Source organism: Dromiciops gliroides, chromosome 6 (genome assembly GCF_019393635.1).
Source record: "Dromiciops gliroides isolate mDroGli1 chromosome 6, mDroGli1.pri, whole genome shotgun sequence".
NCBI lineage: Eukaryota > Metazoa > Chordata > Mammalia > Microbiotheria > Microbiotheriidae > Dromiciops > Dromiciops gliroides.
This window is the reverse complement of record NC_057866.1, coordinates 23,861,017-23,881,636: the sequence shown is the minus strand read 5'-3', so window position 1 is coordinate 23,881,636 and position 20,620 is coordinate 23,861,017. Positions and strand designations below refer to the sequence as shown.

At 47.6% G+C, this 20,620-nt stretch overlaps 1 protein-coding gene across 11 annotated transcripts in view; it reads right to left on the bottom strand.

Annotated features, from left to right (window-relative positions):
- The window catches only part of AMBRA1 (autophagy and beclin 1 regulator 1), a 187,329-nt gene that overhangs the window by 126,143 nt on the left and 40,566 nt on the right, over window positions 1-20,620 (bottom strand). For 7 of the 11 annotated variants that reach the window (XM_043969727.1, XM_043969728.1, XM_043969730.1 and 4 more), the window contains 2 exons: window positions 19,077-19,143; window positions 16,812-18,301 (listed from right to left, as the gene is read on the bottom strand). In XM_043969727.1, the coding sequence (XP_043825662.1) occupies window positions 16,812-18,301; window positions 19,077-19,143 (1,557 nt within the window). The remainder of the gene's footprint in view (window positions 1-16,811; window positions 18,302-19,076; window positions 19,144-20,620) is intronic. The other 4 variants (XM_043969735.1, XM_043969731.1, XM_043969732.1 and 1 more) reach the window with 1 other exon arrangement.

Sequence of the window (20,620 nt, the reverse complement as noted above, 5' to 3'; positions counted from 1 at the left end):
ATTGCATACCATGAACACAGCAGGTGTCCACTAGGTCAGTGGATGAATCAGCAAATCTTGATGCTGAAGAATCTGCAAATGCACAAGTTGCTCAGTGCCCCAGAGAGCCCAACGTCTCTGGGCATGAATGTGCGCAGGCCTGGGCTGAGGCTCACTGAGATAGCTCAGAGAACTTATAAAGAGCTGGGGTTAGAGTGCTGACCCAGTGGCCCGGTCCCTAAGAGACTTATTAAATAACACAGTCGGAGAGGAGCTCCTTGCTCCCTGCTGCTTCTCTACAACAAGCAAAGGGGCTAGGGGAAAGCGGGCTTCTCATCTCAGGAGAGAAAAGAAAGGCTAAGAGGGCAAACACCAACCTGGCAGGCTGGTTTCCTTCTTCCTCTGAATTCTACTCTGCAGGCCTCATTTCTCTGCCTTGGCGCATGCCTGCGCGGGAAGATGACAAGCCCCTACTCTTTTGTAAAAAATAATTGTGTGTTCTCAAATGACACCTCTATTATGATTTCCAAATTGACATATCTTCTTTAAAGCAGAGGCATCCAAGCCTCCCCAGTTTCACACACTGGCAATTAGTGTTAAGTTACCCAGCAATAGGCGCTTGCTCTGCTGATCACTGCAGGGCCCCATGTCCTATAATTTAACTTGAAGAGTCCACTGCATGGCTGCCAAGAAAGCCCAATCACCTGGATGGCCATCTTTGCCCTGCTGTCAGACCCTCAGGAAGGAAACAGTGGCAGACACCCCACCCCAGGCCCACTCAGAAAGGAAATGAGGCAAGGTTGCTGGGGGTGGATCAGCATCATTTTACTGCTCATAAATAAGACTGTGCTGAAAACAGTACCTTTTACCAAAAGCTCTTAAAAACCTTTTACAAAATATAAACATAATCCTCCTGGTACCTCTGCATGGTGGGTGGGTTAAGAGCATTTTTGTAGAGATAGGCTCCGAGTCACAAAAAACCCCGAGCTAGTTCCACGAAAATCCTGCTCAAAAGACAGAGGATCTAAATAGGGTTAGGTTTAAACCACCAGACCATCTTGGGTACATTTACTGCTCCTTTTCTGATGAGATATAGTGCATTTGTTTCAAATGTGCCTGGGAAATGATTGCTTGGCCCTGTCCTTGTTACTCTCTTAAAGTCCTTCCAGAAACACTATTATTTATTTTAAGGGTCCCGTTACAATTTCCAATCTCAGTCAGGCCTGATCTAGCCTGCAGAGCCATAGTACTGGCTCCTGGACTGATCGGCGTTGACTCCCATGGAGTCAGCCATTAGGGGAAACCTCCTCTACAGAAGAGCTAAGACTCAATAATACTGTGCCCAAGTAACATGTATCCTGATGGAGGGCTCCCCCAAAGGCAGGCATTCATTTAAAGTACTTGCCAACGTTGAAAAGGTTTCTCTCCATAACAACAAGAAAAATCATCAGGCTAATTTGAATCTGCACAAGCATATTGAGATTCTGAAAGGTCCTCTTCAATCCTTCTAATTCAACAAAGAACACACTGGTGTATTCCTTAATGGCCTTAATAACCAGCAATCGATTTTATGCTTTAAAGAGCTGATTTTCAACTTCACACACCCCAAACCCTAATCTTCATCTAAAATGGTTAACTAAGGGAAGACAACATGATTATAAACCTGGCCTACACGTAAATGCTTTGTGTTACACAGCAACATCTTCAAGCCAATATGAGGAGGGCAAGAAGAGTTAGCAGAAGCAAAGACAACAGCAAGAAAAATGGGAAGTGCACAGCAGGTGAAGCCTTTTATTAATCAGATGCAAAGAGGCAGCCCTCCTGGCTAGTGTCTGCTGAAGTAAAAGGGTTTCAGGAGCCTACAGAAATAGAAGGGAAGAGAGACTCCAACAGAGACCTGAACAATTCTCAGCTCACAGACTCCGGAGCCAGCACAAAGAACCAAATGTAATCATCTTCCCTCCATCACAGACTCCTGTTCCAGAAACCTCTTCTCTATAACATTTGACTTTTGATGCCTCTCACCTCAAGGTACTGGATGTAGCTCAACCATCCACAACATACCCCTGGGGTACTCCCCCACTTAAGACTACCCTGATCCCCAACTGGCCTCAGCACCCAGTTCCATTGGTACCATTGCTCCACCATTGTGATCTGTCTAGACAAAGTGAAATTGTCACAAATGACACCTAAAGTACAATTAGTAGAGAAAACTGCAATTTCCACTCTCCACCCCCGTTCCCCAAAAGAATCCATCCTCCAGCTTGTCAATCAATACTGCCATGATGAAGATTAACTCTGCAAAGCCTGGAAGATACTTAATTCCCAGCTTGGTCAAATAAATCATCTCTTTTTAAAAAAACAAAACACACACACACACACAATTATCCAAAGGTATAAATTGGCTTTTTTCTTCTTTGTGATATCATGAGCTCTAAGCTCTGTGGGACTTGTCGGCTCTCTATGTAAAAACATCTTTACAAATGGCAGTCTACCCAATGGGATTTTTATTGTGGAGAGAGAAAGACTGAGAAAAACGAAGACAAAAAGAAAATAAAGGACAAAGGGAAAAAAGTCAGACATTCGAGAATATCAACAACAAAACCCAAGCAGTCCTGCTGAAAATAAACTGAATATAAGGCGCTTTCAAGTTCTGCTTGGGTAAAGTGCAGCAAGAAGAGACTGGCAGATGGTCACAAAGGCCCCAGGGTTCTAGCCACTGAAGGCTAAACAACCCCAAACGGCCCCAAACTGACTCAATATTGAGGCTGGTTTTGTCATCGTTGAGGGGCACAAAACTATCCATGGGCTGCAGATCCCTCAGCCCCCTAACCCTACAATACGTGTCTGTCTTACCTGGATGCCCATTCTCACAGATAGCCCCAGGGCAGCCTAACCCACAAGGCCTGTGAGCTAAAGATGGAGGGAAGGGCCACCTGAAGTCACGAAGGAGGGGCATTGTGCAGTCAGTATTAGCACCTGGACAGCCAAGAAACCAAATGACCATCGACAAACCAATGGCAGTTCAATACCAAAGCTAAAACCATTTGGCAGGATGGCTGCCCTAAAGTAATGGCATTTGTCCAAAAGTGGAGCCTCAGCTGTAAAACACACACACCCCATACACATACCTACACACCATCTCTCACACACACACCCCATACACATACCCACACACCATATACACACCCACACACCATATACACACACACCCCATACACATACCCACACACCATATACACACACACCCCATACACATACGCACACACCATATACACACACAATCTCACACACACCCCATATACATACCCACACCCCATATACATACCCACACTCCATATACACACACACCCCATACACATACGCACACACCATATACACACACAATCTCACACACACCCCATACACATACCCACACACCATATACACACCCACACACCATATACACACCCACACACCATATACACACACACCCCATACACATACCCACACACCCCATACACATACCCACACACCATATACACACACAATCTCACACACACCCCATATACATACCCACACCCCATATACATACCCACACTCCATATACACACACACCCCATACACATACGCACACACCATATACACACACAATCTCACACACACCCCATACACATACCCACACACCATATACACACCCACACACCATATACACACCCACACACCATATACACACCCACACACCATATACACACACACCCCATACACATACCCACACACCCCATACACATACCCACACACCATATACACACACAATCTCACACACACCCCATATACATACCCACACCCCATATACATACCCACACTCCATATACACACACACCCCATACACATACGCACACACCATATACACACACAATCTCACACACACCCCATACACATACCCACACACCATATACACAATCTCACACACACACACACCCCATACACATACGCACACACCATATACAGACAATCTCACACACACTCCATACACATACCCACACTCCATATACACACACACACTCCATACACACACACACACACACACATACACATACCCACACACCATATACACACACAATCTCACACACACTCACTCTAAAATAAGCCCCAAAACAGGGGTCTACATATGTTTGTCTAGTGGGACCAGAAGATTCTTTGAAAAAGAGCTCCCAGGTGTACCAAAAACAAGAGAAAGCTAAAGTCAGGAAGATTTTCCGTTATTCGGCTGAGGTTTCAGGCTGCAACACTCAGCTTAATCTTCTCTTTTCTCAGATCACGTGACTCCATCTCAACAGTCTTAACAAGTACCAGGGCAAGACCCTGAGATGACCACAGATACATTCTCTAGACCAGGTTCCCTCTGCCTGGGTTGTGGACTCTGCTACTTTCATGCCTATCACCACCAGATCATAGCAGCAACTACTGGCCACACTATGATGGGAAGAGGAGAAGAGGAAGGATAACTCACTATGTGCAAGGCACTTTGCCTGCTAAGCACTTAATAAATATCTCATTTAAGCCTCACAAGAACCCTAGCACAAAGGTACTAAACTGCTTTCTGATATCACCCATCTCTCTTCCATGCAACCTTATTTTTACCTGATACAAATAACTAAAGGAATGGCTAACAACAGTCTTATACTTGGTCATTTCCTAAGACCCCTTGATGTGACAATACTCCTCTTAAAATACTCAGTTTAGGGGGCGGCTAGGTGGCGCAGTGGATAAAGCACCGGCCCTGGATTCAGGAGTTCCTGAGTTCAAATCCGGCCTCAGACACTTGACACTTACTGGCTGTGTGACCCTGGGCAAGTCACTTAACCCCCATTGCCCCACAAAAAAAAAAAAAAACCAACTCAGTTTAGGGGGCAGCTAGGTGGCGCAGTGAATAGAGCACCAGCCCTGGAGTCAGGAGGACCTGAGTTCAAATCCGGCCTCAGACACTTAACACTTACTAGCTGTGTGACCCTGGGCAAGTCACTTAACACCAACTGCCTCACTGAAAAACAAAAACAAAAAAACCTCAGTTTAGACCAATTTCCTTCAACGGGATCTAGAGATGCCCCAGAGGCTCCTGGTGGCTCATCTGAAAAGCCAGAAGGTGCCACGAATGAGCTTAATCCTCCCCCCCAAAAAGGGTAATGAACAATGATTATAGTATATAACAACAACAAACCTAGCTCACAATAACTAGCATTAGAGAGCTCTTTAAGGTTTTCTAAACACTATACTTATTTTATCTCATTTGATCCTCACACCAACCTTGTGAAGTAACTGCTAGTATTCTCATTTTACATATGAGGAAGTTAAGGCTGAGAGAGGTTCGGTGATTTGCTCTGGGTCACACAGTATCTGAAGCAGGATTTAAACTCAGCTCTTCCAGACTCTAATTTCAGCTCCTAATCTACTTAATGCTCTGAATAATATGTCAAGTATTATTTGTGAAAAGAGGAACAGCTGGTTGGTGTCTCAGGATGTCAGAAGAACAAAGCAACAAGGAATCAGGAAGAAAGAGAGCAGGTATCTTGGCATGAGCAGAGCAATGTACTTGGAGTCAGGAAGCCCTGAGTTCAGATGATGCCCGCTTACCCTGAACCTTTCTCAGCCTCAGTTTCTTCACCTCTAAAATGAGGATGATAACAGCACAACCCTCACAGGGTTGCTGTGAGGATAAAATGAGATGACATGTGGAAGGCATCTTGCCACCCATATTAAGTGTTACACAGATTATTATGCATGGAATCAAGATCCTGGAAAAGGAAACCATTAGTTTAGAGGGGAGTGAGCTGAGGGGGCAGGAGCGTTGCTAGATGGCAAGAGGGAAAACCACCAGAGCTTCCCCAAAGAGGCAAGCGTCCTCCTTGGTAACTCAGGCGGGCCGCACCCCAGGAGATCTGCCTTTCCTCCTCTGCCTGGACCTAACTCAGCAGTGGGGAGAGGCCACAGTCCTCTCAGCAAACGAGATGACATCTGTAGAGCATCTGCAAACATGGCTGTGCCACCGAAATGTTAGTCACCATTTTTCTTATTCTCATTAATGGGGAAATACAGTTGCAGCACAGAGTTAAGAACTCAATGAACAAATGTTTGATGAATGTGCCTAACCTGGGTTAAACATAAAATATGTGCTACAATGTCAAGAACCATGGCTTTGCAGTCAAAGAGGCTGGGTTCAAATTGTTTCTAACTTGTCTCTTGCCCTGTCTGAAGTTCAGCTTGCTCATCTCTCAGGAGCCGGCTACCTAAGAGGCTTCGGAGTTCCTGTCTGGTTCTAAGGCTCAGATCCTTTGTTCCTGGAGAGGTTGGGGGGTGGGGGGGAATAGTTCCTCCTAAAGAGATCATTTAAGGACAGTGGGAAAATAGAAAGAGCTGCCTGGATTTCTGTGAAGAGAGGAGACCCAGCCCAAATTTTTGTTTAAAAAAAAAAAAAGGAGGCTTTGGCTGAAGTTATTTATTTATTTATTAAAGTGTTCTATCCACTGTGACTGAGAAGACGGAGAAAAGGCCGAAGCCACATTGCAGAAGGCCCGGGGGCCACAGGCAGGGAAGCAGAACACATGTGCATGTGAAGGAGAGATGGGAAAGGAGGGAAGAAGAGAAAGGAAAAATGAATCTGAGAGCCCATAGCCAGCCGGCCATATGTACAATGCAGGAACATTCCAGAATACTCCATCACCACAAGCTCACACTCTCTGCCTTGATCCCTTCAGTATCACCACTGTCTAGTTTGGCTCTGTCTTGATTTTCCTTCCTGGAAGGTGACCCTGAAGCAGCAACATGACTTGTTCTTGGGGATCCCCCGATCGCCTCCACCTCCCCACCTCAGCTCTATGCTCCGCTCCCAGTCACAAGGTAGGATGGTTCTTGCCCAATCCACAAACAACCCTCCTACCCTGGAACTAGTGGGCATCTATCAAAGAAGCTCAGGGAAGCCTGGCACCTACACATCCAAAGAGTAAGACTTCACCTGGGTTGTAGATAACCCGAATGTTCTGGGGCATGACATCCGGAGGTCACTCCCTGGGTACAAAAAGGGGCACAAAAGCTTTCACCCATGAATACTAGGCTCTGGCTGCTGTGGTGAGGGTCAGCCAGCTCCTCTTGTCCAGACATCTGACTTGGTACAATGCTGCTTTCCCAGATGGAACCAGCCAGCTAAGACGATGAGAAACTCCCACTCTCCTTCTTGGGAAACAGGAGGAATTTGGCTATTGCTTCCATTATAAATAAGTCAGGCAACTTTGTAGGTGAGGGGGCCTTCAACATGCCAGCCCCAAGCCAGCGGGGGAGCCCAAGGGGTGAGTCATGCTTAGGTGGGGATGGGGTACAGGGTCCTAACACAAGCAGCTCCTTCCATGGAGGAGCAGAGAAGCAGAACATCGGGCAAAGTCTTCAGTTCAGTGTGGCCACAAATTAATCCCTCACTCTCGCTCTCTCTGTTTCTCCTCTCCCTTCCTCCTTCCCTCCCTCCTCCTTCTGTGTCTGTGAGTGCGTGTGTGTGTGTGTGTGTGTGTCTGTCTGTCTGTCTGTCTCTCTCTCTCTCTCTCACACACACACACACACACACACACACCCCCCTCGGGTTGCAGACATGAACACATAGCTTGGGCCAGTTTAACAGGCCCATTTACTGGGAAAAGACATGTCTAAGAAGATTTATCAGCTGGGCCCTAAGCTCCAGACAGGCCAGATCCTCCAATCTAGGATCTGACTAAGCAGCCTCTGCAAATGTGTTCAAGCAGGTCCAGGGGGAGGAGCGGAAGCCAACTGGCACAGCTAATGGCTGGGAACAATCACAATAAGCAAAATACATTATGCAAACAGAACCCCCTACATACACCTGGCGTTATTGTCTAGGAAAAACCTCCAACAGAACAGTGAGAGCACTAGGTTGAATAGTTACCGTTGGGGAGGGAATATGAAAGGGTTAGAGTGAGTACACGAGAAATTGCTCCCCGTGTGTTCGCCAAAGCTGAAGCTCTTCTTCCAGGCCTGCTGCCTTCCCTATAAAGATCCAACTCCCTGAGCTGCCAGGGGAGATTACATCTTTTCAAGTTCTCAGGGTGTGTGTACAAAGCACAAAGTGGCTCTCCACCACAGGAGACAAGAGAGGAGAATAAGGGGGGTAATTTGGCCTGAGGTGGGGGAAGGGCTGACTGCCAGGCATGCTCTCTCAGAAAAAGGAATCTGCCCCCCACCCAACACCTCCAACTGGGTGAGGTACCCAACTCCAAAGTGCAGGCATTTCCCCTGGGAAGCCCTGGATAAAACAGTAAAAGCCCAGCCTCCCAAGAGGGCCCTTTCTTCTTCCACCCATTACAACTATCCCCAGGAGACAAGAATCTCTGAGCCAGCAGAGCCAGTAACATACAGTCTAACACATATATGTATACTCAGCATGTTAGGGAAAAGAGCCCAGGCCTTGGAATCAGAGGGCCTGGCTCCTTCTAGAGCTCCTGGTCACATGACTCTCAGCAAGTCACATGCTCTCTGAACCTCCCTTTCCTCAGCTATAAAATAGAGGTAATCATCCTTAAACTTCCCAGCCCACAGCATGGTAAAGAAGATCCCTCACTCAACCTCAAAGCACTTTAGAAATGGGAGTCCCAAGAAAAGCATCTCTTCAGCTCACAAAGATGGCGGCAGCAGTCTTCCTCTCATCCCTCTGGGCAGCATGCTCTCTCCCTTCCTTCCTCCCTTGTCCTCTGTCTCCCTCTCTCTCTCTCTTTCTCTCTGTTATTCACCAGACAACCCTACACCGAATGCATGGCACTTAACCGTTCTCAAAGGACCTTTCCCTCCACGCTAGGGATACCCACAGGATTAAGCTTGGGGCTCACCGAGTTTGGGCCCTGGGTCTCATACACACCAGGGCAGTGAAGAAGGGCAGGGCCACTTCAAGACCTGAAAGGAGAATGGCTGGCTGGATCCCTTGGGGAATCAAAGTCCTCCACAATCAGCTTGGCCTTCAGCTTCTTCAGAAGAGGGTCTCCTTCAAAATAGCCTCACAGTACCACAGGAATCTGAGCTGGAAGGCACCCAGCACCCAGCAACCCCTTCATTTTATAGGGGCAGAGAGGGGAAGAGATTTGCCCCAAATATGCAGCTGATAAATAGAAAAGCCAAGATTTAAAACCAGGGTCTTTAACTCTACTCTACCACCTACCCTGCCTGGCAATAACCAACCAAAACTACCTTGGAAGAGCAAAGTGTTACCAGGTGTTACCAGGGTGCTTCTAATTTCTTAATCAGAAGACCCAAAGAAAAGAAGGGGCCAAGCTAATGAGTTAATCAAGAGAGCTTGGGGGACCAGATAGGAGTTGAGGCTCCCAGCTCCAATCTATGCTGGAAGCCACGAAGCTTCACTACCTCCTGTCATCTGTGGGAATTGGTGGGTAAAAGAGAAGAACATTAACTCCTCCTGGTGGCAGAAATTAGGAGATAATAGGGCCTTAACTAGCAGATGAAAAGGTCTCAGCTTCCCTAGAGCAGGCAATCATCCTGCATGGAAGGAGGAATGGAATGAAATGTGGGCGCATTCTAACCCTTCCTAAGGAAGGAAATGATAGGAAAGCTAAGCTGATCTTGAACCTCACAGAGTTTCTAGTACTGTTCACAGCTCAAACATGGGGAAAAAGGGGAACACCCACTTGTCCAAACTGTAAGCTCACTACACCACAAGCAGATCACATTTCTGGCCCGACACAACCACCCAAGAAATGGTGTATGAAACCAGTGGGAAACAGCCTTCAAACCTAGTCAGAACTAACTGTATTAGAGCCAAAGATAGATGTTTAGAAAGTGGTGAAAGCTTTAAGAAGGATGGCAAAAGCACCAACTGGCAGAAATGTTAAAGGCACTAAATGATGCCAAACCGAATATCAGCAGCACAAAGTCGTATGTGATGCCAGGAGAATGAAGGAATGCGCTGGGGCCAGACCTTCCTCAGAGAACTGAGGTGAAAGCTGGCTGACCTGCTAAAGGGAAATGACTATAGTTCTTGGAACAGCTGAATCCAACTCAGAAAGAGGCCACAATGGTAATATCAGCCCAGGACCAAATTGTAGGTGTCACAAATTAAAATTATGGAAGCACACCAGCAGTATGGTGAAAGAAAAAAAAAAAAGGATGTGATACACAAAATGTTTCCATTTTCATGTAATCATGGAACGTTAGAGCTAGAGAGGAATGCTCTCTCTCCAGAGAAGCGAGGAGTCCTAGAAAGGCACACTTCTAGAATCTCAAGCCTATGGATGAGCTGCACAGAAATAATTACAAAGAGCTAACATTTATACAGTGGCTTGAAAAACACTTTATAGATGGCATTTTCTCCTTACAGTAACCCAGTAAGTAAGAGGAAGGCCTTGTTCAAAATGTAAAAGCCGAGCTGCTCACTATCCCGGGTCTGACTCTGGGTTCAGGGCTCTTGTGTCTGTCTGTCTGTCTGTCTGTCTGTCTGTCTGTCTGTCTGTCTGTCTGTCTCTCTCTCTCTCACACACACACACACACACACACACACACACACACTCCCACACATTCCTGTGCACCTTAGAGAAGTGGTATTTTCCTTCCCAGGTCATCTCCTTCTTGTGGATATAATGAATAGGAGTAAGAGAATGTAACTGAGCCCTCCAGACAAAGCCATTTACTTCCATTCCACCGCTGTTCCAACTCTGGAGACAGGGAAATCCAGCTAATGGATCCAACAAGCTCAGACAATTAAAGCTGAAGTTTTTGGAGCCTCAAGGCTACTCCATCCTCCAAAGAAATCTACTAACTGCAAATGAAAGCCATTCAGAGCTCTAGATGGGCACCTTGCCCTCAGGTCACTCGTTTTCCCCAAGAGTCCTGTCACCCCAGCCTTCCTCAGCAAAAGAATGAGAGCTACCTCTCAGAGGGGACTATGGGGAATAGGAGGCCTCCTACTCATAGTTGGTCTTCATGTAAGTGCCCAGGCCCCAGTGACCCTCACATCGGAATAGAGAGAAGGGAAGTAAGAAATGGTTCTTTACCTCACTTGTACCTCTGGGGTTCCTGCCATTTTAACCATGAACACCACCCTTAGAACCAACAATTTTCCTAGGGATGATCACTGGGAAGTCTAACGTCTTAGAACATATAAAACAATTAGCAAGTATTATTAAGTGTCTGCTTCGTACCAAGGCAACATGCTAGGCAGTAGAGATAGGCATACAATGAATCAAACTAGCACTTTACAAACATTACCTCATTGGAGCGTCACAACGACGCTGAGATGCAGGTGCTATTATGATTATGAGAAAACTGAGGCTGATCGAGGTTAAGTGACTTGGCCAGTCACACAGCTAGTGAGCATCATATTTGAAGTTGGGGGGGGGGGGGCAGAAGATCCAGAAAAGTGCCTGAGCTGCATCTTAAAGGAGGAGGTGAGGCAGAGGTGAGGATGGAGAAATTAATAATTTATTCTGGAGGCAAAAGGGAACCAGTCAAGTTGATTGAGAAAAAGACTGACATGATTCCAACTATGCATAAGGAAAATCACTTTGGTATAAGTGTGCAGGATGGGCTAAAACAGGGAGGAATAAGGCAAGAACATCAATTGGAAGGCTAATGCATAAGCTGGGCCAGAGATGGTGAAGGCCCGAACTAAGGCAGCAGCTATGTTGTAGAACAGGTCATGAAGGCAGAAATTGCAAGAGTTAGAAAATGACTGGATTTGTGGGTGAGGAAGAGTGAGGAAAGGAGAATAAGGCAAAAGTCACCAATCTACAAGACTGGATGCATTGCATTGCCTTCAACAGTGACAGGGTAGTGTGGAAGAGGGGTGAGTTCCAATGGAAAGATAAGGAGTCCTACTTTCGACAATATTCAGTCTGAGATGTTTCCAGAACATCCAGTTTGTAATGTCCAGTAGGCAAGTGATGACAAGGGAATGAAGTTCAGGGGAAAGATAGGGATGGATAATAGAGATATGGGAGGCAGCAATCAGCCCAGAGAGAATTAAAACCATGGAAACTGACGAGGCCACCAAGAGAACAGAGAGAGAGAAGAGCTGGGGGGCTAAGAGAACTCCTTGGGGAAAACCCACATGTATGGATGATGAACTGGCAAAGGTAGGGACATCCAATCAACTTTTATCCTTAAGTACTGAAGACCTTAAGTGTTACACATGAAATTACCAAATGATGAATGATTTTAATCATTTTCGCTTTCCACTAATTTAGAACTTTTAGAGCAATGGTTCTTTTTCTTTTTTCTTTTTTTGGGCAGGGCAATGAGGGTTAAGTGACTTGTCCAGGGTCACACAGCTAGTTGTCTGAGGCTGAATTTGAACTCAGGTCCTTCTGAATCCAGGACCAGTGCTTTATCCACTGCGCCACCTAGATGCCCCTGCAATGGTTCTTAATTTAAGGGGTCTGGGGATAAATTTCAGGGGGTCTATGAACTTAGAACTGTTAATATTTTTAACTACTGACAGTTCTCACTTTATGTGAGTAGACGGTTCCACAGATCCCTACACAGAGAGATTTTTATGTACTGTGAATTTGTCTAAGGATGTGGAAAGGAAGGAAGGGAGGGGATCTCGTGCCCATGGAGGGAAGGTGCTAGCACAGGGTTCAAGGACACATGGAGGCCAGGGACAGAGAAGCAAGAGCAGGGGGAGGAACACATAGGGACTATGGCTAGCCATGTGGGGGCCTGGCTGGAACCTAGAGGAAGAACATGGGTGGGGGAGAGGGCGGCCCCAGCAAACATGTGGAGGCCAGACATGGACACAGACAGGAGAAGACAGGCAACACACTGAGCCAGGGGCTGAAAGACAGCACTTGAGCCTAAATGGATGGAAGACACACAGGAGGATGCACCCCTGAGGTCTCAAGCCAAGCACCACAATCTGGTGGTGTCGGTGGAAGTCTTTCCAGTAGCGATCTCTTCGTGTATCCATTCTTTTGTTTTTACTTGAAAGATTTTTTTCTTCTTCTTCTTCTTTTTTTTGGGGGGTGGTGGTGGTGGGGGGGCAGTGGGGAGGCTTGGGGAAGGGCCATGGAACACCAAGCCAAGGTGCAGAATCGGAGAGAGAGCACAGTACTGTACAATAAAGTTAACACAGGTAAATTTTGGAAAGTGAATTTCTTTCCTAATTCTTTATGTAAAATTGAATTTGAGTAATGCAAATTTACACAAAGCAAGAGTCTGTTATTTCAATATAATTCGTTTTGGAGGTTAGAGTGACACCTACTGGAGGGAGTCACAATGTCAGGTGTTGAAATTTTTCTTTAAAGCCTCAGCTTTCAAAGAATGAAGCCTCAAATCTGCCATTGCTCAGGAACTAAGAGGCTGTAAAATGAAGGGGAATTGGGGAGTCATCCTCCATAGGCAGCCCATGAACAAAAGAAGATGAGCTTTAGAGGCAAAATTAGCTTCTGCTGCCCGGCTCAGAGTGTGGCAGAGATACCACCTCCCCTGCACATGACTATTAATACTCCTATTTGCCAACAGCACTAATTAGCTGGGCAGCACCAAAGAGCAGGATGCTCCCAGCCCTCCCCCAACAACCAGAGCAAGCAGCATCGTTTTCACTTGTTCCGCTTCCAGTTTCCAGTGGAGAGGCTCAACCGGGGGACCTTTCCCTTCTACTTCTTAGGATGGCCATCCGCAACAGTCATTGGCTACAAGGCCAAGCAGTAGGCCAACAGTGGCACCCACAATCTCCAAGGCGTCTGTGGCCCAGATATGCATGCCCTGGACACGGGGGATTCCAGGCCAGCAGGAGTAACAGCGTACAACCTTCTAGCCCACAGTAAAAAGTGGCCATCTTCCCTTTACCCAGATCCACATGTAATTCTCTTTCTCCCAACAAACACAAAAGGCACGGGTAGACTAATATGCCCTTGCTTGAAGAGTACATGTGTATTTATTGGAAACTGTTAAATAAAACCTCACCTGAGTTAGCCTCAGCAGCACATTCCAGCACAAGCCAAAACAGTTCCTGGATTTTCTAAAGGTCTGTTTTAAGCGAGGGGAAACATTATGGCAGAGACCAGAGTTTTATTTTAAAAGTTTCATACAAATATATAAACAACCCGTGTTCATTGGGTTACCGCCAAGGTAAGCAAGGGGGGAGACACTGGTCTGGGGTCTCAGATCCCAAAGAAAGCAGAAGCAGGAAAACCTTCTAGCAGGTGCCGGGTGACAAACCCTGACATCACCAAAAGTCAGCAGGCATTAACTGGGTACCTGCTGGCTGTAGCTCCAGCTGTCAAATCCCGGGGCACTAGCCAACGTCCTGATCCAACCCCCTATGTGGGAAAATAAAACAAAACACAGAATGACTTAGCTTCACTGGAACACTAATACATTGTTGGTGGAGTTGTGAACTGAACCAACCATTCTGGAGAGCAATTTGGAACTATGCCCAAAGGGCTATGGGGCTTGTGCATACCCTTTGACCCAGCAATGCCACTATTAGGTCTATATCCCAAAGAGATCATAAAAAAAGGTAAAAGGACCCACATGCACAAAAATTGAGGGGAAATTGAGGGGATACCCATCAATTGAGGAATGGCTGAACAAGTTGTGGTATATGAATGTAATGGAAGACTATTGTGCTATAAGAAATGATGAGCAGGCAGATTTCAGAAAAACCTGGAAAGGCTTAAGTGAACTGATGCTGAGTGAAGTGAGCAGAACCAAGAGAACATCATACACAGTTACAGCAACATTGTGTAATAATTAACTGTGATAGACTTGGCTCTTCTCAGCAGAGCAATGATCCAAAACAATTCCAAAGGACTCATGTTCTCCACATCCAGAAAAAGAACTGTGGAATCTAAATGCAGATTGAACCATACTGTTTTTGCTTTTGTTGTTGTTTTTTTCTTTCTTGAGGTTTTCCCTTTTTGTTCTGATTCTTCTTTCACAACATGATTAATGTGGAAATATGTTTAATGTGATTGTACATATACAACCAATATCAGATTCTTTGCTGTCTTGGAGGGGGAGGGGGAAGGAAGGGAGGAAGAACAATTTGGAACTCAAAACCTTATAGAAATGAATGTTGAAAATTATCTTTACATGTAACTGGAAAAAATAAAATATTATTAAGATTGAAAAAAAACAAACCCCAACCCACTCAGAATGACTTCACTTCCCCTTCCCCTGGTCAGTACATTCCTCCTCCCCAGCATGAATCCTGGGTACCACTCAAGCCAATCGCTAACTCCTCTCCCTAGAGGATGCTCCATCTCCCTTATCTTGTTTACTGATCAGGGTTTCCTTCAAGCACTACCTCTGCCAGGAAGCTCTCCCTGATGACCCACACCTGCAATGATCTTTCTCCCAAACCCTATTGCATCACACGGTTTAACACTTTACAGTGTTTTGTCATAATGCTGTTACACTGAGCTGTAAATCTCATAACCCCAACAAGACTAGAAGCACCTTGAGGACAGGCAGAAATGATGTGTTATCAGGCTTCTTTTTTATCTCCTGCACAGATGGAAGCATCCTTGCTGGCTGACTGAAGCAACCTTCAGGTAGCAGGAAATGTTAATTACTATGCATCATCACCAAACTGCATCTCCCCTCTTGACAGATAGCTGTTGCAGGTAAATTTCACATACTTCGGCAGAACAAACAGTACAGAGTGAGGCGCTATCTTGACCCAACAGACAGAGTGTAGGAGACCAGTAATTATCCTGGATTTGACCTTTATAGAAATACAGAGAAAACTGCCTCCAACAAATGAAGGCCCAGAGGATGCATGTGTGGGAGTAATAAACTACACCTACTTTTGTTCTGTCATTGTGCTGTTGTTGTCTGGGATGAAGTTCTGAGCAACAAGAGAGCCCCTCCCTCGTATGAGTAATTCTCCTGCCCACTACAGGCACCGATAAACCCCATATCTGCCCCTAACCTAGAACAAGGCCAAAAGCCTGAGGTTGAAGACATCCTGGACTCCTGGTTTTGATGAAGAAAAGCAAGGCACTATGAAAAGCAGAATGGACCCCAAGTCAAGAGGGAAGGGTTGAAATCACAAACTCCACCACATCTTAAGCCTGTGACTATGGACAGGTCCTGGGGGATTTTTCTATAAAATGAAGGGACTGGACAAATGTGGTTAAGACTGAGATGATGGGCCCAGAAAGGCAGAGGTTGGAATGGCCACTTTGGAAGGCCAGTCCTCAGCCTCGTCTGTGAAGCACTAAGTTTAAGACACTATCAGAAGACAATGCTGCTTCTAGGAAACCTGAGTTCTCTTCTCTGTCTACACGAAGCTAGCCTGTGCCCCAAAGTAGAGTAGGGAGTGCTGAAAGATCAGCACCATCCCTGAACAACAGAAACCTCTGCCCTCCTTTAAGCCTCTGCTTCTCTCTCCTTCCTTTCAGCACAGGCCAGGCCCTTTCGAATCCCTCCCGTGTCACACAGAGCCTCGAGCCAAGCTTCTCCCCACAGCAGGGATGCTCCCAGCAGCCTCAGGGGTATATCAGAGCTAGGTTAAGAGATGGTCACAAGGGATGCAGGCTCCTCGGGAAAGAGGGGGTCAAACCACCAGGGTCCAAATGACCTCTGCTAGGGAAAAAGGCAACGCAGAAGCCTGGCAGAGGCCGTTACCCCAGGGCCGCGGAGCTGACTGAGGACCTGAGACTCCCTGGCTTGTGTCGCCTTGGGGCAGTCAGGGAACTCAGCCTGGCCTGGCTCCTCAGTTCCTCTTAGCTCTTCCTCCTATGCAAGCCCAGGCCCAGAGCTAGCTCACCCTGGAGCCCACGGAGCAATGTCACCAGCAGCCCTGCAAGGGGGTCAGGAAAGAAGGACCAGAGTTCTCTTACCTCCTGAGTGAATCTTCCTCTGCACTTTCCTCAGGCATTTCCTGGTTTAAGGCCTCCTGTGATACATTCCCAGGTCTGCTGGCCGCCGCCTGGCTGTAAACTCGTTCCCAGTGGCCTGTCTCCTGGTTGAAGGCCACTCCCACAGTCCTCTGGTCCTGTGTGCTGGTGGATGTGCTCAGCTCCAGCCTGCTGGAGCCTGGGCCTCGCCCGCCGCCCTCAGTGCCATCGGCAGGGGGCAGCTGGCTGCCGCCCGCAGGCAGGCCCTCCAAGGCGCTGGGGACCTGCCAGGAGGAAGTGCTCTCCCCAGGTGGGTAGTTGGATGTGGTTCTTTCCCAGCGCAGGGTGTCATTGTTGAAGGTCAGGAGGTTATGGCAGGCACGGCAGCGGTTCAGGTGGCCTCGGGAGAGGTTGGCATTGTTCTCGCTGCTGTGAGGGGTGGGCTGGTGGGAAGGACCCGGCCTCTCAGGCTCAATATTATTATTGAGCATCTCCTGGGCCTGCTGGGTGGGAGTGGGCTCTGCCCCCAGGCCTGGGTCTAGCTCTTGGAGCCGGTCATACTCCAAGAAGAAGCGCCTGAGGTCACACTGCAGCTCGTTTCGAATACTGCCCGAGTTATTACTCTGGCCCGAGCTGTTCCCTGTGTCGGCCTCAGCAGCCAGCCCTGACACTGAGAAGCCCCTCCCCTCAGTGGCGGAGGTGTACACCGATGCCTGGGAGGCGCCTTCCTGCTGCCTGAGGACCGACAGTAAGCTCACAGAAGAGGCGCTGGTCCTTGGGGGCGGCAGAGCGTCCGCCTCAGCACGGGAGTCCATGCTTAGCACCGTCCGGGTCCAGTCAGCAGCTCCGAGCCCAGAGGCGATTTCCCGGCCGGCCTGGTGGTACCTGGAAGGGTGGCTGGAGAGAGGGCCGCCCAGAGAGCGCCGTGTGGGCCCCAGGCTGAGGTTGCGGAGCGTGTTCCCCGCGGTGCCGCTCTGCACTGTGCTGAAGGCAGACGGGCGGTTCAGTAGGCCCTGGTCCTGCTGTGCTGACGAAGCCTGCTCCGGGGCGTGGTAGGGCTCGGTCTGTACAGAAGAAAAGGAAGCGGTAGCAGCCCCAGCAGAAGTAGAGGGGGCACTGTCCTGGTGTGGGAAGAGGGAAGAAGGAATCCGAGCACGAGAGCAGCGGCTGCAAAGGCACAGCAGGCCCAGGGGCTGGCAGCGCTCGGCTGGGGGGTGGCCGCCCCGCTCGTGGAGCCTGGCGTAAGCAGACGTTCTGGTGCTCTCCGTGCTGGACGGAGGGGGAGGCGGTGGAGGAGGCGGGGGTGAGGGGGTGGCAGAATCTTGGACTGTGCTGTGCTCTCCCACCTGGATGCCCGAGGAGCGGGAGGACAGCATGTGCAAGAAGTTGTGCAGAAGAGGCGTCCGGCGGACAGGCTGGGACTGCAGGAGAGCACGTTGGCGGAAATGCGACAGCTCCGTGCCATCCACAGGGATCTCTGGCTCATCATCACTCTGGAACAGAGCATGGTGGGGAGAAGCAGGGGCAGGGGCAGGGGCAGGGGCAGGGGCAGGGGCAGGACTGAGCAACTCCTGACAAAGTCCATAAAACACTATGGCCACACTGTTACCCCGAGGAGGAAAAACCCTTCACAACAAAGCAGAGCCCCTTGTCCCTGGAGCACAGGATTCTCAAAACTACCTGACTGCGGGGCGGCTAGGTGGCGCAGTAGATAAAGCACCGGCTCTGGATTCAGGAGGACCTGAGTTCAAATCCAGCCTCAGACACTTGACACTTACTAGCTGTGTGACCCTGGGAAAGTCACTTAACCCCCATTGCCCAGCAAAAAAAACCCACCACCAACAAAAAAACTACCTGACTGGGGCCGCTAAACCCCAGATTTGGACGTGGAAGTAAACAATAACCTTTCAGGGTAGAACTGAGCCTAAGCAGCAAGACCAGTCTCCATGTACAAGCCACCTCCTCTACAACAAGGAGACCAGCAGGTGAGAGAAAAGTACGAGCCAGCCAAAGGCACAGCAAGGAGAAGCGCCATCAAACCCTTCCTCGTGGTGACAGAAGGTGAGGCTGTCATTCTGAGGGAGAGCCAGGCCTGAATCTCTTGGGGAGACTAGCTCTAACTGTGGATATACAACCTGTTGCTGATTCTGGAGCCTGCCTGAAGGCAAAGGCGCACTCAGGAGGGGGGAAGAAGCAGGCCTAAGTGACCTAGGATAACTCAAAGCTTAGGGGGACTTTGGGGCTTTGTAGAATCATGAACTCAGTTACCTGTTGATTGGAGGGGTTAACAATTGCTGTGAGTAAGTAGTGTCCAAGGGGGTCAAACCTCACCAACCTAAAATGAGACAGAGAGAAAGAAAAGAGGAAGAGGAGAGGAGGGGAAAGAAAAAGAAAGGAATAAAATAAGAGGAAAAAATAAGGAGAGGAGAGGGAGAAAGAGAGAAAGAAGGAAAAGTGTTAACTCAAAACTTGGGAATTACTGTATTATACTCTACATCAACCACCAATGAAAAACTTCAGAGATTACATACCCAGGTGTTTCTTTAACTAGAGAGCCTTCCGAATCTTTGTATGGACAGAAGAAGACTCAGTTCTTCTTGCCAGCCCCTCCCACTTGCCTTAGAAATAGGGTTCACCATACTATTTCTCTTGGTTTTGGTGCTGTTGTTTTTCTATTTTGAGGGTTTTTTGTCATTGCTCTGATTTTTCTCTTATAACATGACCAATGCACAAATATGTTTAATGTTATTATGTGTGTGTGTATATATATATATATATATATATAACCTATATCAGATTACCTGCTGTCTAGGGGAGGGGGGAGGGAGGGGAGGGAGGGAGAAAAATCTGAAATTGGAAAACTTGTATAAATAAAAGTTGAGAACTATCTTTACACGTAACGGGAAAAAAAAAGACTTTATTAATAAAAAAAAAAAAAAGACTAAAAAAAAAATGGGGCAGCTAGGTGGTGCAGTGGATAGAGGACCAGCCCTGGATTCAGGAGGACTGGAGTTCAAATCCGACCTCAGATACTTAACACTTACTAGCTGTGTGACCCTGGGCAAGTCACTTAACCCCAATTGCCTCACTAAAAAAAAAAAAAAGAAAAGAAATGGGGTTCACACATATCCCTGAAGAATCAGCAGCTTTTGGAAGGCCCACCAGATTCCCTCCTCCCTGGGAGCAGCAGCAGTCATCCATCATGGTGCACATTCTGCTGACCCACAGGAGGGCCCATCCTGGCTGGAAGGCAGCAGAACTCTCCTATACCCATCCATGGATCAGGCCACCTTGTAGCTAGACCTACTGGAAGTGTGAGTCATGATGGCATTTTAACAGCTCTAGCAACAAGCCCTAATGACTTAGACTGGAAGGTGAGTCTGGGTCCAACTGAAACACCAGAAGACTCATAGGAGACAAAATTTCTCTACTCTTAATCTAGGATCAAGTTAGAAACATGTCTTAAATTTGGAGCAAGAAGAAAAAATGCATCCTATTTGGCAGCTTTTGTTATGTGCCTGACTTCTCCAAAAGGCCTGTCTTGCAAATATTTGATATAAAGACAGACAGGAAAAAAATGGAATTCCTCACCCTATGAAACATATGAATGTATCTTATGTCTCCTAAAAGACTGATTCTGACCTTAAACCTACTCAGCTGGTACATCTGATAACTATCCCAAGGGCCCACTTGCACAAGAAACACACACACACAATGAGGCACTGCAAGGAGGCCCAAGGGAGATCGATATACTGCCCTCACAGCAAAGCACCACTGATCTGCATCCTCCGAACCCAACTTCTTTGGCAGTG